Source organism: Clarias gariepinus, chromosome 25, assembly GCF_024256425.1.
Source record: "Clarias gariepinus isolate MV-2021 ecotype Netherlands chromosome 25, CGAR_prim_01v2, whole genome shotgun sequence".
In the NCBI taxonomy this organism is placed as follows: domain Eukaryota; kingdom Metazoa; phylum Chordata; class Actinopteri; order Siluriformes; family Clariidae; genus Clarias; species Clarias gariepinus.
Genome location: NC_071124.1, coordinates 21061468 through 21073590, shown reverse-complemented (window position 1 = coordinate 21073590; position 12123 = coordinate 21061468). Strand labels below are relative to the sequence as shown.

Below are 12123 nucleotides of genomic sequence, written 5' to 3'. Positions count from 1 at the left end.
CTTTTAAACCCTGTAAGGAACTGCAGCTGATGTGCTTTTTGTATGATTTTACATGATTGTAATTAAATAAGCCAAATGTAAACATTTCATTTATCTTGTTCAATTTACCACCAATATCACATCCCTCAGGTGTTTGCAATGCAGAACTCCATGAGTTTTCTGAAACATAAAACACACCAGATGTATCCATTACAGTGTATATAGCATTATGTACTGAGTAGTGACACTTGCGTTCACTTCTGGATTGCAGCCTGTTGCAATTGCACGTGTTTATAAGGCAATTAACAGTGCAGAAGTATTAAGAACACGTAATTATGCAATAAAGTCACTTGACTTTTAACTGTCTTTTAAAAAGCTGACCACATTATTTTGTCATAATTTCCCCCTTTTTTTCTCGAAAAGTTCTCTGCAACATTAGTTTGTACTTGTGCACACACACACACACACACACACACACACACACACACACACACACACACACACACACAGAATATACAGTATATACAGTAAATAGTGTATACATGGTATATATAATTGTATTGATGTAAGATAAAAAGCATAAAATGCTTTTCAAATGTTAGAAATCACCTAATCCCGTTTATTCCTATTAGCAATGTAAATAATAATAATATTTTTGTACTCACATGGTTCCTTTATTGCAGGAACCTGCAAAACAATGACAAATTATGATTAAAAGTGATCTTCGCAATGATAACACAATCAGAATATACACACAGTATATATGCAGTCCAATCTTGCACACAGCATGAGCAACATTTGCACTAATGTCTTACCCTTGACGTACTTCCTCCATGTATATGTGTATATATGAATAGTATGTTGATGCATTTACTGCATCTCATTAGTATGTATTTGTACATACATTTGCATTTGTACATTTGTACATAATTTATAGTGTATCTTTTTTAATTTGCCCATCTATAAGTACACTTTTTAGTCTGTGCTTTTGTCCGAGCTGCTGCAGAACTGCAACTTCCCTCAGAAATAATAAATGAAGAAAAAAATGACTTCATATCCACCGTGTCCATCTACTGTCCTATTTTTTTAGTATCAAAATCTCAAGAATATTGTTAAAACCATAAAATAAAGTGTGTGTGTGTGTGTGTGTCAGTAAATGCATTGGCTGGAGTGTGTAGTAGCATGCGAGTTTATATGTAAAATATTTTCAAATGTTCATCTTGCCAATCAAGCAGGGACATATGATGTATGAAACACATGCACACAGAGTGAATAAATAAAAAAAAGGACCTATGAGTAATTTCAGTTTGCTTCCGCAAAGATTTTCATGCCACACCACTCCTTAAAATTCAACAAAGCATTTCATTGCCCACCAACAGCAGAATAATACAACAGAAGATTGTTTCACTGTTATTATAAATCATACAGTGTAAATGTTGACTGCTTTGTATATTATACATGAATCTCATTAAGATTTAAATACTATGAATAAGCAGCATAATGGCTTAGTGCTTAGCAAAGTCACCTCAGACCTCCTGGGTCAGAGTTCGATTCCTATCTCAGGTCTGTGTCCATGTGTTCTCCCTGTTCTTAGTAGGTTTCCTCCGGGTTCTCCGGTTTCCTCCCACAGTCCAAAGACATGTAGATTAGGCTAATTGGTGTTCTCAAATTTCCTGTAGTGTGTTAATGTGCGTATGAATGTTGACTGGAGATCTTACCACGGCTAAAAATGGAAATAAATAAGATGCTAATCACCTTTGGCCTCCATGGCCCCTAGTTGGGCTACAGAGGTTCCTAGATGGATGGATGAAAGTAAAATGAATAAACCTGTGATAGAAATTATATAATATATATGCAGGTAAAGTTTACTTGTGTCTACATATTATCTGGAACAGATGAGGCATACCGTCATTACCCGTAGATACCCATATTACCTGATGGTTAGTGTAAAATATGTACCCTCTACTTCTTTCTTTTCTTCCCTCATGTTACTAAGTCTGGGTGGAAAAACTAAATTTACTTCTATCAAGACTACCATCAAACTGGGCTTTAATTTCATTAATCTGCTGTCTGTATTCCACTCTTAATCAAAATGCTAAGGTTCATATAAACTTTAACATAACAAATATTTTTCCTATAATAATAACAGCACTGCAGATGGTGGATGATGATGATTACCTGGAGCTTCATCACCAACACTGATGTGAACAGGAACCTGCAGATCTCCTGCACTGCACCAGTACCAGCCAGCATCACATTTCTTCAGTCCTCTTATCTCCACACTGAAGGATCTCCCATTATCACTGATGTGCACTGATGAATTCTGGGATGTGTCAGTCTTCCCCACTGTGTTGCAGCACCTGTCACTGAATCTGCACCACTTCTTCTGTGTATTCCTATACGCAGCACTGTAGAGACACTGGACTGTGACACTTCCACCTTCTTTACCTTTCACTCTGCTCTTCACTACAGAGAGATCAGGAGCTGAATAAACAGACAGCAAATGAGTTGTGTAAGGGAATCTGTCACGAATCTTATATTTCTGCCTTGTTTAAGTTTCTTACCTTCACTAACTGTCAGGTACAAATAATCACGGTCATCTAAATAACTACCAATTTCTGCTCCACACCAAAACCATCCAGAATCAGACACGAGGTTCATTTCCACAGTGAACATATTCTGTGCTGGATAATCCGTTATCGATGTACTTCCATGTGTATTTGCAAAAGCTACTATGCTGCAGGTAGACCAGTAACACCCCTTGCACCAGAATTTAGAGTTTGTTTTGTATTGTTCCTCATAAAGACATGGAATAGAGACCGATCCTCCATGTTTTACAGCTACATTTTTCAGCGTCCACATGCTCTTTACATCTGCACACAATCACCAATAGAAAACAGCATTAACATCACACACACACACACACTGATTCACAATGATTTGACTGAGTCAGGAGTCAATACTGAACAATAACAATAATGAAAGACTTTAACAGTCTGCTCCACGAAAAGAATTAGTCTATATGAGCTCATTTAAACATTGAGAGAATTAAGCATAAATACATTATATAGGAATGATACAAGTTTAGTCTTACTGCACCTGATATACAATGAAATAACACAAAGAGGGTTACAAAACCCACCAGTGAGTAAAAACTCATGGTTTTCCTAAGAGACTCAGATGGCGAATATGCTTTGTTCTAGATTAGTTCTCTCTCTCTCTCTCTCTCTCTCTCTCACACGGTTACAAATTTAGAACTCAGACATCCATATAGAAAACCACAAGCAGCATGTATGTCACAGTGCTGACATGTATGTGCAATTTTAATGGTCTTCAAGTAGTGTCATAAACAAATAAATAGTGTCAGTGTGCATCTTTTGATTTTTGTGATCTGTCAGAAAGCTGCTGTATAGAAGTTTATTTAAACAGTTTAACAACTTAATGAAAACTCTATTTATGTAGTTATTTTCTATTGATGGCTGCTTTTTTTGAGGCTGATGAAAAGCAAAAATTTCAAAATATTGTGTTAAAATTATGTTATAAAAATGTTTGTCATATTGATATACTGTATTGTTATAAAAATATCTAAATTGCTATATCAGTATGAATTTTTCAGAAAAGCTATAACTCCTCCTCCCACAGTTTTTTTTTTATTTTTACAAGATAAATTAGCGGTAACTTACAGTAAGTATGCTATCTAGCATAAATAATATGTTGGTTGAGTTTTTTTTTTATCAAAATCTATAATAAACTGAGGCTTTGATTTTGCAGTAAGTCAAACAGCAATTAGTAGCAGCAAATTAGGTCAAGGACAAAAGTATTGAGTCACTTGTAAACAAGTTATATAGCAGATTTCAATATGTCTGTCACACAAACTCGCTCTGCGACTGGCACTAAGACCGGTTCAGGAAGCATAAAAGGAGACAAGATGGCGCTTCACATCGCTCAGTCATTAAGTTTGCCCATGTGGTTTCTGAAAGTTCGCCAGCCATTTCATGAGTACTCACTTTCTTGGGTTTACTTTCTGATCGAGTGTCTGTTCATAGGACGAGGGTTGAATTTGTGTTTTTTCCTTGCTCCCCTTCCGAGAGAGTCCTTAGAATAACTCGCGTGGTTCATGTCCACTCCTTCTGTGGTTGACAACAAAGCCAGACAACCCATGTGATTAGGACGCACCTCCCTAACCGTGGCCGAACGTGAATGGCGCTTTCGAGAGGGACTGTGCGCCTATTTTGGGTCTGCGGCGCATTACCGAGCGATTTGCCTTCATCACCCCCACAGGACACTACGAGAGCTTGTCATTCCATTCGGCCTCTGCAATGCACCCACCGCCTTTCAACAATTTATTAACAATGTCCTCCGAGACATGGTAGGTTGGTGGGTGTTTGTTTATCTGGACGATATACTGATTTATTCACGCACAGTCGAGGAACTCATCCAACATGTCAGGGCAGTCCTGACCTGATTGCTCGCCCATCAGCTGTATTGTAAGTTGGAGAAGTGCGCTTTTTAGTGTCATTAAATAATGAAATGTTAAAAAATTAAATTCTGTAAATTCCATTTAACACATTCTGCTCTCAATCTTTTCTTAACTCAATAAAGCATCGTAATGTTCTTTGATTATCCAGGTGATTTTAAACCTTTTTTTTTTTGCAGTTATTTTTAATTTTACCCTAGCTCTAAAATATGTTTCTTACCGTATATGCTTTTTTGTATAATCTGTGAACTGGTTGCTCTAACATTATAACTTCTCTTAATGATTAATAAAGTACTCTGTCTATCTCTGTCTATTTTTAAAACCCTAACCTATACCTTACAGAGTGCATGAGATAAAATTAATAGATTGCTGGTGTTTTATTAAAGGAAGTGAAAATTTAGCTTGATGTATCTTGCTATAAACTTCCCCCATTAGTGTTCCTCAAACTGGCTGCTGAGGACTGTCCTTGAAGTTATAACGGTGCATTATGATGAATAAATATATATTTATTTATTTATTTATTTATTTATTTATTCTTATATACATTTTAAATATGATGTATTAGTGACCCCCAGTTCCCTGCACACCCACAACAAGAAAACACCAAAATATGCAGGGCATAGGACCTGGGTTCAAGAACCACTGGGTTAAAGCAACAGTTGTGGTGTTTTGAATTTTATGTCAATTAATAATTAATATTTGGTGTATTTCTGTATTGTGTTTACTATTTTTCCATTTCTACTCATTTGTTTCTCTCTCTCTCTCTCTCTCTCTCCCTTTTTTCCTCTCTATTGTAGTTCGCTTGTTGGATGTAATTGAAGGCAACTTGTTATTTATTAAGGGCTAAAAGCCCCTACTTGTCAAACAGGGTGCAGACGGGTTGGACCTAAAAGCAGGACACAACAGAGCCAGAGGGTGATTTTGAAACTTAAATCAAAGTCTGCGTAAAATACAAGTGATAGAAGAGATCCGAGAACTACTGGAATGGAATGACATGTTTAGAGTCCTGTACAGTACCAATAAATCGACAGCAAGCAGTGTTGGACAAAGGCCTGGATGATTGTAAGGAAACTTAGCCACACTAACAATGGTCTGTTCTCCCTGTTGCGGTCAGGAAAGCAATTCCTGAAGGCCAACACAGAGAGACCAAGGAGGAGCTTCTATCCGCAGGCTATACAGACCCTCAATCACAACACCACAGAACTAAACACTCTGCTCCTACCCATACACCACTGAGCACATTGCATATTAATGCACATTTGCATATTTAACTCATTTGCACATATTTCACACACTGTTATGCTTGTGACTGGACATTTCCATTTCAAATCAATTTAAAATCTATTTTATTACTTGCACATAGTGTAAATATCTATATTTCCTAAATAGTATAATTTCTATTAATATATTTTTATTTCATATTCTTTAATTGAATACTCTTTTTTCTTTTTGTGCTATGTGTGTCATGCACACTCAGAACGCGACCCGGAAGTTAAGCGGTCTCGTGTTCTTCCGCGTTTGGGTTTACCATTCACGCAACAAAGGGCTAACCGCTAAAGCTACGTCTTCTGGTCACTCCAGGTTAGTTCTTGACAGAATGACTGAGCCCTCCGCGGTGAACCCAGCGGATTATGCGCACCTCTGCGATGTGGTAGATCAGCACGCCAAGCTCATCAACACGCTAACCGGGGAGATCGCTAATCTGCGCCGGGACCTCCAAGACGTCGCGGCCTTGCGCCGCGAGGTCGCGGAGCTCCGGCGGGAGAACGCGGATCTCCAGGCAGCTGTGGATGGAGCGGCTAGCCATTCTCCCGTCGCAGCGGCCGCGGCGCCGCACCAACCTCCCCCCCCTCTTTCTGATGTATTTCTGGCACTTCCGAATAAATGGGATGGCACGGATGGAAAGTGTAATGTGTTTTTAACAGCGCTTGATCTGGTGTTTGAGTTTAATGCCACCAGGTACTCCACCGATCGGCTACGCATCGCGCTTCTGGTCTCGTTGCTATCCGGGCAGGCAGCTGAGTGGGCCACGGCAGTTCTCCGGGCGGATACAGACACCGCGCACTCATATAATGAGTTTACCCGCCAACTCAGACTCACTTTCGAACACCCAGCGGGCGAGGTGGAGACCGACACCAAACTCTACCATCTGCGGCAGGGAGGATCGTCCGTGAGCCGGTACACAGCTGAATTCCGGACCCTCGCTGTGCAGACCGACTGGGGAGATGCTGCGCTCCGGACATCCTTCTACGAGGGACTGGCGGTACAGAGAGGGGTTATGTGCCTATTGTGGGTCAGCGGCTCATCACCGGGCGATCTGTCCAATTCGCCCGGGAAACGCCCAGCCCCGGTGAGTGCGAGGAGAGACTCACCGGGCCCTCTCCACCTCTCCACCACGACCAACGCCACCATTTCACGTCTCATGGTCCAGGTAATTCTCCAATTTGGCCACAAACGAGTTCGAAGTACGGCGTTCATCAATTCCGGTGCCGCTGGTAACTTCATTGACTCAACTTATGCCAAAAAATTGGGGATGAAGATCGAGGCGTTATCCCAGCCGGTTCAAATCACTTCAGTCGACAGTTGGCCCCTCTCATCCAGCCCTATCACTCACCAGACCCAACCAATCACATTCATAATCGACCAACACCAGGAACAGCTCCAACTTCACCTCACCTCCATCTCATCTCCTCCCATCATCCTCGGCTACCCGTGGCTGCTGCAGCACGACCCCCTCATCTCCTGGAACCAGAATCGTACCCTCCAGTGGGGACTGACCTGCACTGAACTTTGCCTACGGGCCCAGGCTGGGGCGTGTTCCACGGAGTCCAAGGCCCCCGATGTCCACCGCAACGCCATCCCTCCTGCCTATCGTGACCTGGCTGGAGTCTTTTGCAAAAGGAGAGCCACCCACCTTCCACCTCATCGACCTTACGATCTGGCGATAGAGCTCCAGCCGGGTTCCGTTCCCCCCCGTAAACATCTCTACTTTCTGTCCAAGACCGAGACTCAGGCGATGGAGGAGTACATCACCAACGCTCTTCAACACGGAACGATCCGGCCCTCCTCATCTCCGGCGGCCATAAGTGGAAAACGGCCTTCATCACACCTACAGGACATTATGAGAGTTTGGTCATCCCGTTTGGATTATGTAACGCACCCTCGGCCTTCCAACAATTTATCAACGATGTCCTAAGAGACATGTTAGGCCGATGGGTGTTCGTTTATCTGGACGATATCCTCATCTACTCCCGCACCATGACAGAACACACCCTACATGTCCGGGCTGTCCTAAAGAGATTGTTCGCCCAACAGCTGTACTGTAAGTTGGAAAAATCCGCTTTTCACCAGCACTCCACCACGTTCCTGGAAAACTAGATGCTGTGCGTCATTGGCCCCTACCCGGGACGCTCAAACAGCTTCAAAGGTTTCTCGGGTTTGCGAACCTCTACCGTCGTTTTATCCGGGGCTACAGTACAGTTGCAGCACCATTGACCAATCTGACCAGGCCCGCATCTTACCCCTTTCAACTCACTCCTGCTGCCATCACGGCCTTCAGAGAACTCTGCCATCGATTCACCACCGCCCCTATTCTCCTTCATCCTGATGCCAACCAACCATTCGTTGTGGAGGTGGATGCGTCGGATGTGGGCGCTGGCGCTGTTCTCTCCCAACGAGGTCCAGACCAGAAGCTACACCCATGTGGCTTCTTCTCCAAGAAATTTAATCCCACTCAGCAGCGATACGGGGTAGGGGACCACGAGCTGTTGGGCATAAAGTGGGCCTTGGAGGAATGGCGTCACTGGCTCCAGGGCGCCGGTGAGCCATTCGTCGTCTGGACGGATCACCAGAACCTCATCACCATCCGGAACCTCAAACAGCTGAATCCACGACAGGCACGATGGGCATTATTCTTCGAACAGTTTAACTTCCATCTGTCATACCGCCCGGGGTCCAAGAACACCAAGGCTGACGCCCTATCACGACAACAGGAAGAAGACGGCCCCCCGGGCGGACCCCGTGCCTGTCCTGCCAACCTCACGTATCGTGGCACCCCTCCAGTGGGATCTTGAAATGAGGGTTTGCCAGGCTCAGGCTGTGAAGGCCGGGCCGGCAGGTGCGCCGCCTGGACGACTCTTCGTACCCCAACCACTACGAGCTGAGGTCCTCCAGTGGGGTCACTCTTCACCCGTCGCCGGACACCCGGGAAACAGTACTTTACAGTTCGTGAGACGAGCGTTCTGGTGGCCCTCCATAAAGAGAGACATCGAGGAGTTCGTTTAGGCGTGCCCAGTGTGCGCCAGGGCTAAGGACATGAATCGACCAACCCCCGGAGAGCTCCAACCTCTTCCCGTTCCTCGCCGGCCCTGGACGTACATCGCCTTGGATTTCATCACGGGCCTGCCGGTTTCCGAAGGGAAAAATACTATTCTTACGATCGTCGACCGGTTCTCCAAAGCAGCTCACCTGGTGGCCCTCGCCGGACTCCCATCAGTTAAGGACACCGCTGAGCTGATACTGGAACACGTAGTCCACCTGCATGGGTTCCCCAAAGACATCATCTCGGACAGAGGGCCCCAGTTCACCGCCCGGTTCTGGAAGGCCTTCTGCCATCTGATCAACTCCACCACTAGTCTGTCCTCCGGTTACCACCCCCAGACTAATGGTCAGATGGAACGGACCAACCAACAACTGGAGCGTTATGTGCGATGCTTTGTGTCCGACCACCAGCGCTCCTGGGCCCGCTACCTCACCTGGGCAGAACTGTCCCACAACCTTCACGTCTCCTCAGCTACCAACTTAAGCCCATTTGAGGTATGCTATGGGTTCCAGCCTCCGATGTTCGCCCATCAGGAACCGGAGGTTGACGGGCCGAGGGTACAACAGTTAAGAGCAAGCCAACCGGAACATCCAGCGCACCAACGCCAGTTACATCACCCAACACCGCCGTCGACAACCTCCGGGACGGTTGTTTAAAGTAGGTGACAAGGTCTGGCTTTCAACCAAGAATCTCCATCTCCACACAGAATCCCGGAAACTTTCACCACGATTCATTGGACCATACCGCATCAATCTGCAGATCAACCCTGTCACCTACCGGCTCCAGCTGCCTGCGGCGCTCCGGATCCACCCGGTCTTCCATATCTCGCAACTAAAACCCTTCACTACTTCACCTATGGTTCCACCCACACCCCCTGCTCCTCCTCCCCGAATCATTGACGGCGGTCGCGCCTACACCGTGCAACGGATCCTTGATTCACGGCCTCGGGGCAGAGGCACCCAGTACCTGGTCGATTGGGAAGGCTACGGCCCCGAGGAGCGTTCTTGGGTTCCAGCACAGTTCATCCTCGACCCCGAGCTCATCCGGGACTACCGTCACAGGGTATCCTCCACCTCAGGACCGTCTGGAGCCGGTCCTGGACAGGGGGGTACTGTCATGCACACTCGGAACGCGACCAGCACTAGAAGCCGGAAATTAAGCGGTCGCGAACCAGGAAGTATAAAAGAGGTAAACAAACCATAGCACCTCGCTCAGTCATTGAGTTGCCGATGCCACGTCGGAATTCTCCAAACCGTGAGTACTCACCTTCTTGGTTTAATTTCCTGATTGAGTGTGTATTTATAGGACGCAGGTTAGATTGTGTCTTTTCCTTACTCCCCATTCGTGAGAGTCCTTAGACTAAATAGCGTGATTATCCTGCCTACTCGTGTTCTTCCGCGTTTGGGTTTACCATTCATGCAACAAAGGGCTAACCGCTAAAGCTACGTCTTCTGGTCACTCCAGGTTAGTTCTTGACAATGTGTGGTTGTAAAATCATTTCACTGCATATCATACTGGTATGTATGTGACAAATAAAATTTTAATAACATAGAAACTATATAGTATACACTTTGTAATGCAGTCATGCCTTTAATGTCCTCACCATGTGGTTCACAGACAATCAATAGTCTGTAGTGGTGGTGTCCGAGTGGATGACATAAACAAAAGTTATTGCCGCATGAGAAAATTCTCTCTTTAAATAATATGGGCGAAGACCAACAACCAGCAGTTTAATATGAGGGCTACAAACATGCTCTTTACCAGTCACATGACCGGGATTACACCATGCTGTGCGCTGATCACACAGAGGTCCGAAAAAACATAATTAAAGTTGCATTATTAAAAATTTTAACACTTTCAAAACAGTGTTACAAACAAATAAAAGCTGTCAAAAACTCAAAGAGCAACTGCCGTATGCTTGCATATGCGCAAATGGTTTACTGTAATGGTCCTTTTTTCGACTCTAATTAAGACAAAATACATTTTTATTTACAATGTAATGAACATTTTTACATTTTATTGGTGATCATAATAAATATAGTATGAATTAAAATAAAATGTAAATTAAAAAGTGTGTTGGCACAGTGGTGTAGTGGTTAGCACTGTCGCCTTGCTTCTCCAGGGTCCTGGGTCGATTCACTGCAAGGTTTGATTCCTGTCTCTGTCTCATGTTCTTCCTGTGATTGGTGGGTTTCGTCCGGGTACTCCGGTTTCCTCCCACAGTCCAAAGACATGCAGATTAGGCTAATTGCCATTCCCAAATTGCCCGTAGTGTGTGAATAAGTGTGTGAGGGTGTGTGAGTGTGCTGTGCAATGGATTGGCACCCTGTTCAGGGTGTACCCCACCTCATGCCCTAAGTTTCCTGGGATAGGCTTCAGGCCCCCACAACCCTGTATACAGGATAAAGCGCTATAGACAATAAGAGTAAGTGAGATAAAATAGAGTAAATGTATAATAAACATAGACAAGCTGTAGTAAAAATATTAAAATATTATTAGCATTTAATGATGCCTTCAAATATGTAACATTTTCTGTAGTACTGTTACCAGACGACAGGTAGTTTGATACTTTCCCGATTCTGCCTTGCTAGGGTAGGCAGGATCAGACAATATGAATATAATATGCATTATACAACAGTTAGTTCCAACCAAGCAATATGATTGAATGAGAGGCATTCGACAAGTAATAATACATGGTAATGTCACTGGATAAGTGAAAAGAAAGAATAACTTTTTTTTATTAACAGGAATGGAAAACTACTTTTACCCCATTAGCTACAGTACACTAACTGGCACAAACTATTGGCCAGCAACACCATAAGTCACGGTAACTTAGTTTCCCCAGTCACAGTCATGATGATGTTGTGCTGGACACTTGAGGTCATGCTGTTGTGCTGTATACTGTATGCACTGGTATGCATATTTGTACTGTTTGGGGAAAAGATATCTACAGCGAACAACATCATAGACTAAGTTATGTAAAAAAAAAAAAGGTAAAAAGGGAGTGTGTTTGCACTCACGTGATTTTCTGATAGACACTGCAGTCGCAGGTGCTGCTGTGGTGAGAAATAATTATAGATAAAATAGAAATATGTGGGTAAAAAAACAGTTGCAGTAATCTTCTCTCAAACATGTACACCTGACTTCCTAACTTGTTTGTCAAGACCAATCAGTAAAAAATGTAACAGAAAAAGCAAAGTTTGGTCACCTTAAATATTTTCCTTTATTCATATACAGTACACCAGATCACAGACCCTAATCATACTAATGATCACAAATAATCCTCATGGATCAATCACTCCGCTGAATGCATTGGTGTCATGTATTGTGGAGACTGCTTGTGTTA

At 43.7% G+C, this 12123-nt stretch overlaps 1 protein-coding gene across 2 annotated transcripts; it reads right to left on the bottom strand.

The window, feature by feature from the left end:
• Nucleotides 1-1683: 1683 nt before the first annotated feature.
• LOC128513101 (polymeric immunoglobulin receptor-like) lies at nt 1684-2846 on the bottom strand. Of its 2 annotated transcripts, none has more exons than XM_053486746.1 (3): nt 2544-2846; nt 2158-2463; nt 1684-1773 (listed from the first exon to the last, which is right to left on the bottom strand). In XM_053486746.1, the coding sequence occupies exons 1-3, from the start codon at nt 2839-2841 to the stop codon at nt 1727-1729; spliced, it is 651 nt and encodes a 216-aa protein (XP_053342721.1). In that variant the 5' UTR covers nt 2842-2846; the 3' UTR covers nt 1684-1726. The 2 variants fall into 2 exon arrangements, with proteins under 2 accessions (XP_053342721.1, XP_053342722.1); XM_053486747.1 differs by lacking the exon at nt 1684-1773 and adding an exon at nt 1939-1976.
• Between the last annotated feature and the right edge of the window lie 9277 nt (nt 2847-12123).

Coding starts and splice junctions, on each gene's coding strand:
- LOC128513101 (XM_053486746.1), bottom strand. CDS start 2,841: ATGTGGACGCTGAAAAATGTAGCTGTAAAACATGGAGGATCGGTCTCT. Junction 2,464..2,543: donor GTACCTGACAGTTAGTGAAG/GTAAGAAACTTA, acceptor CTGTTTATTCAG/CTCCTGATCTCTCTGTAGTG. Junction 1,774..2,157: donor TGTTGGTGATGAAGCTCCAG/GTAATCATCATC, acceptor CCATCCATCTAG/GAACCTCTGTAGCCCAACTA.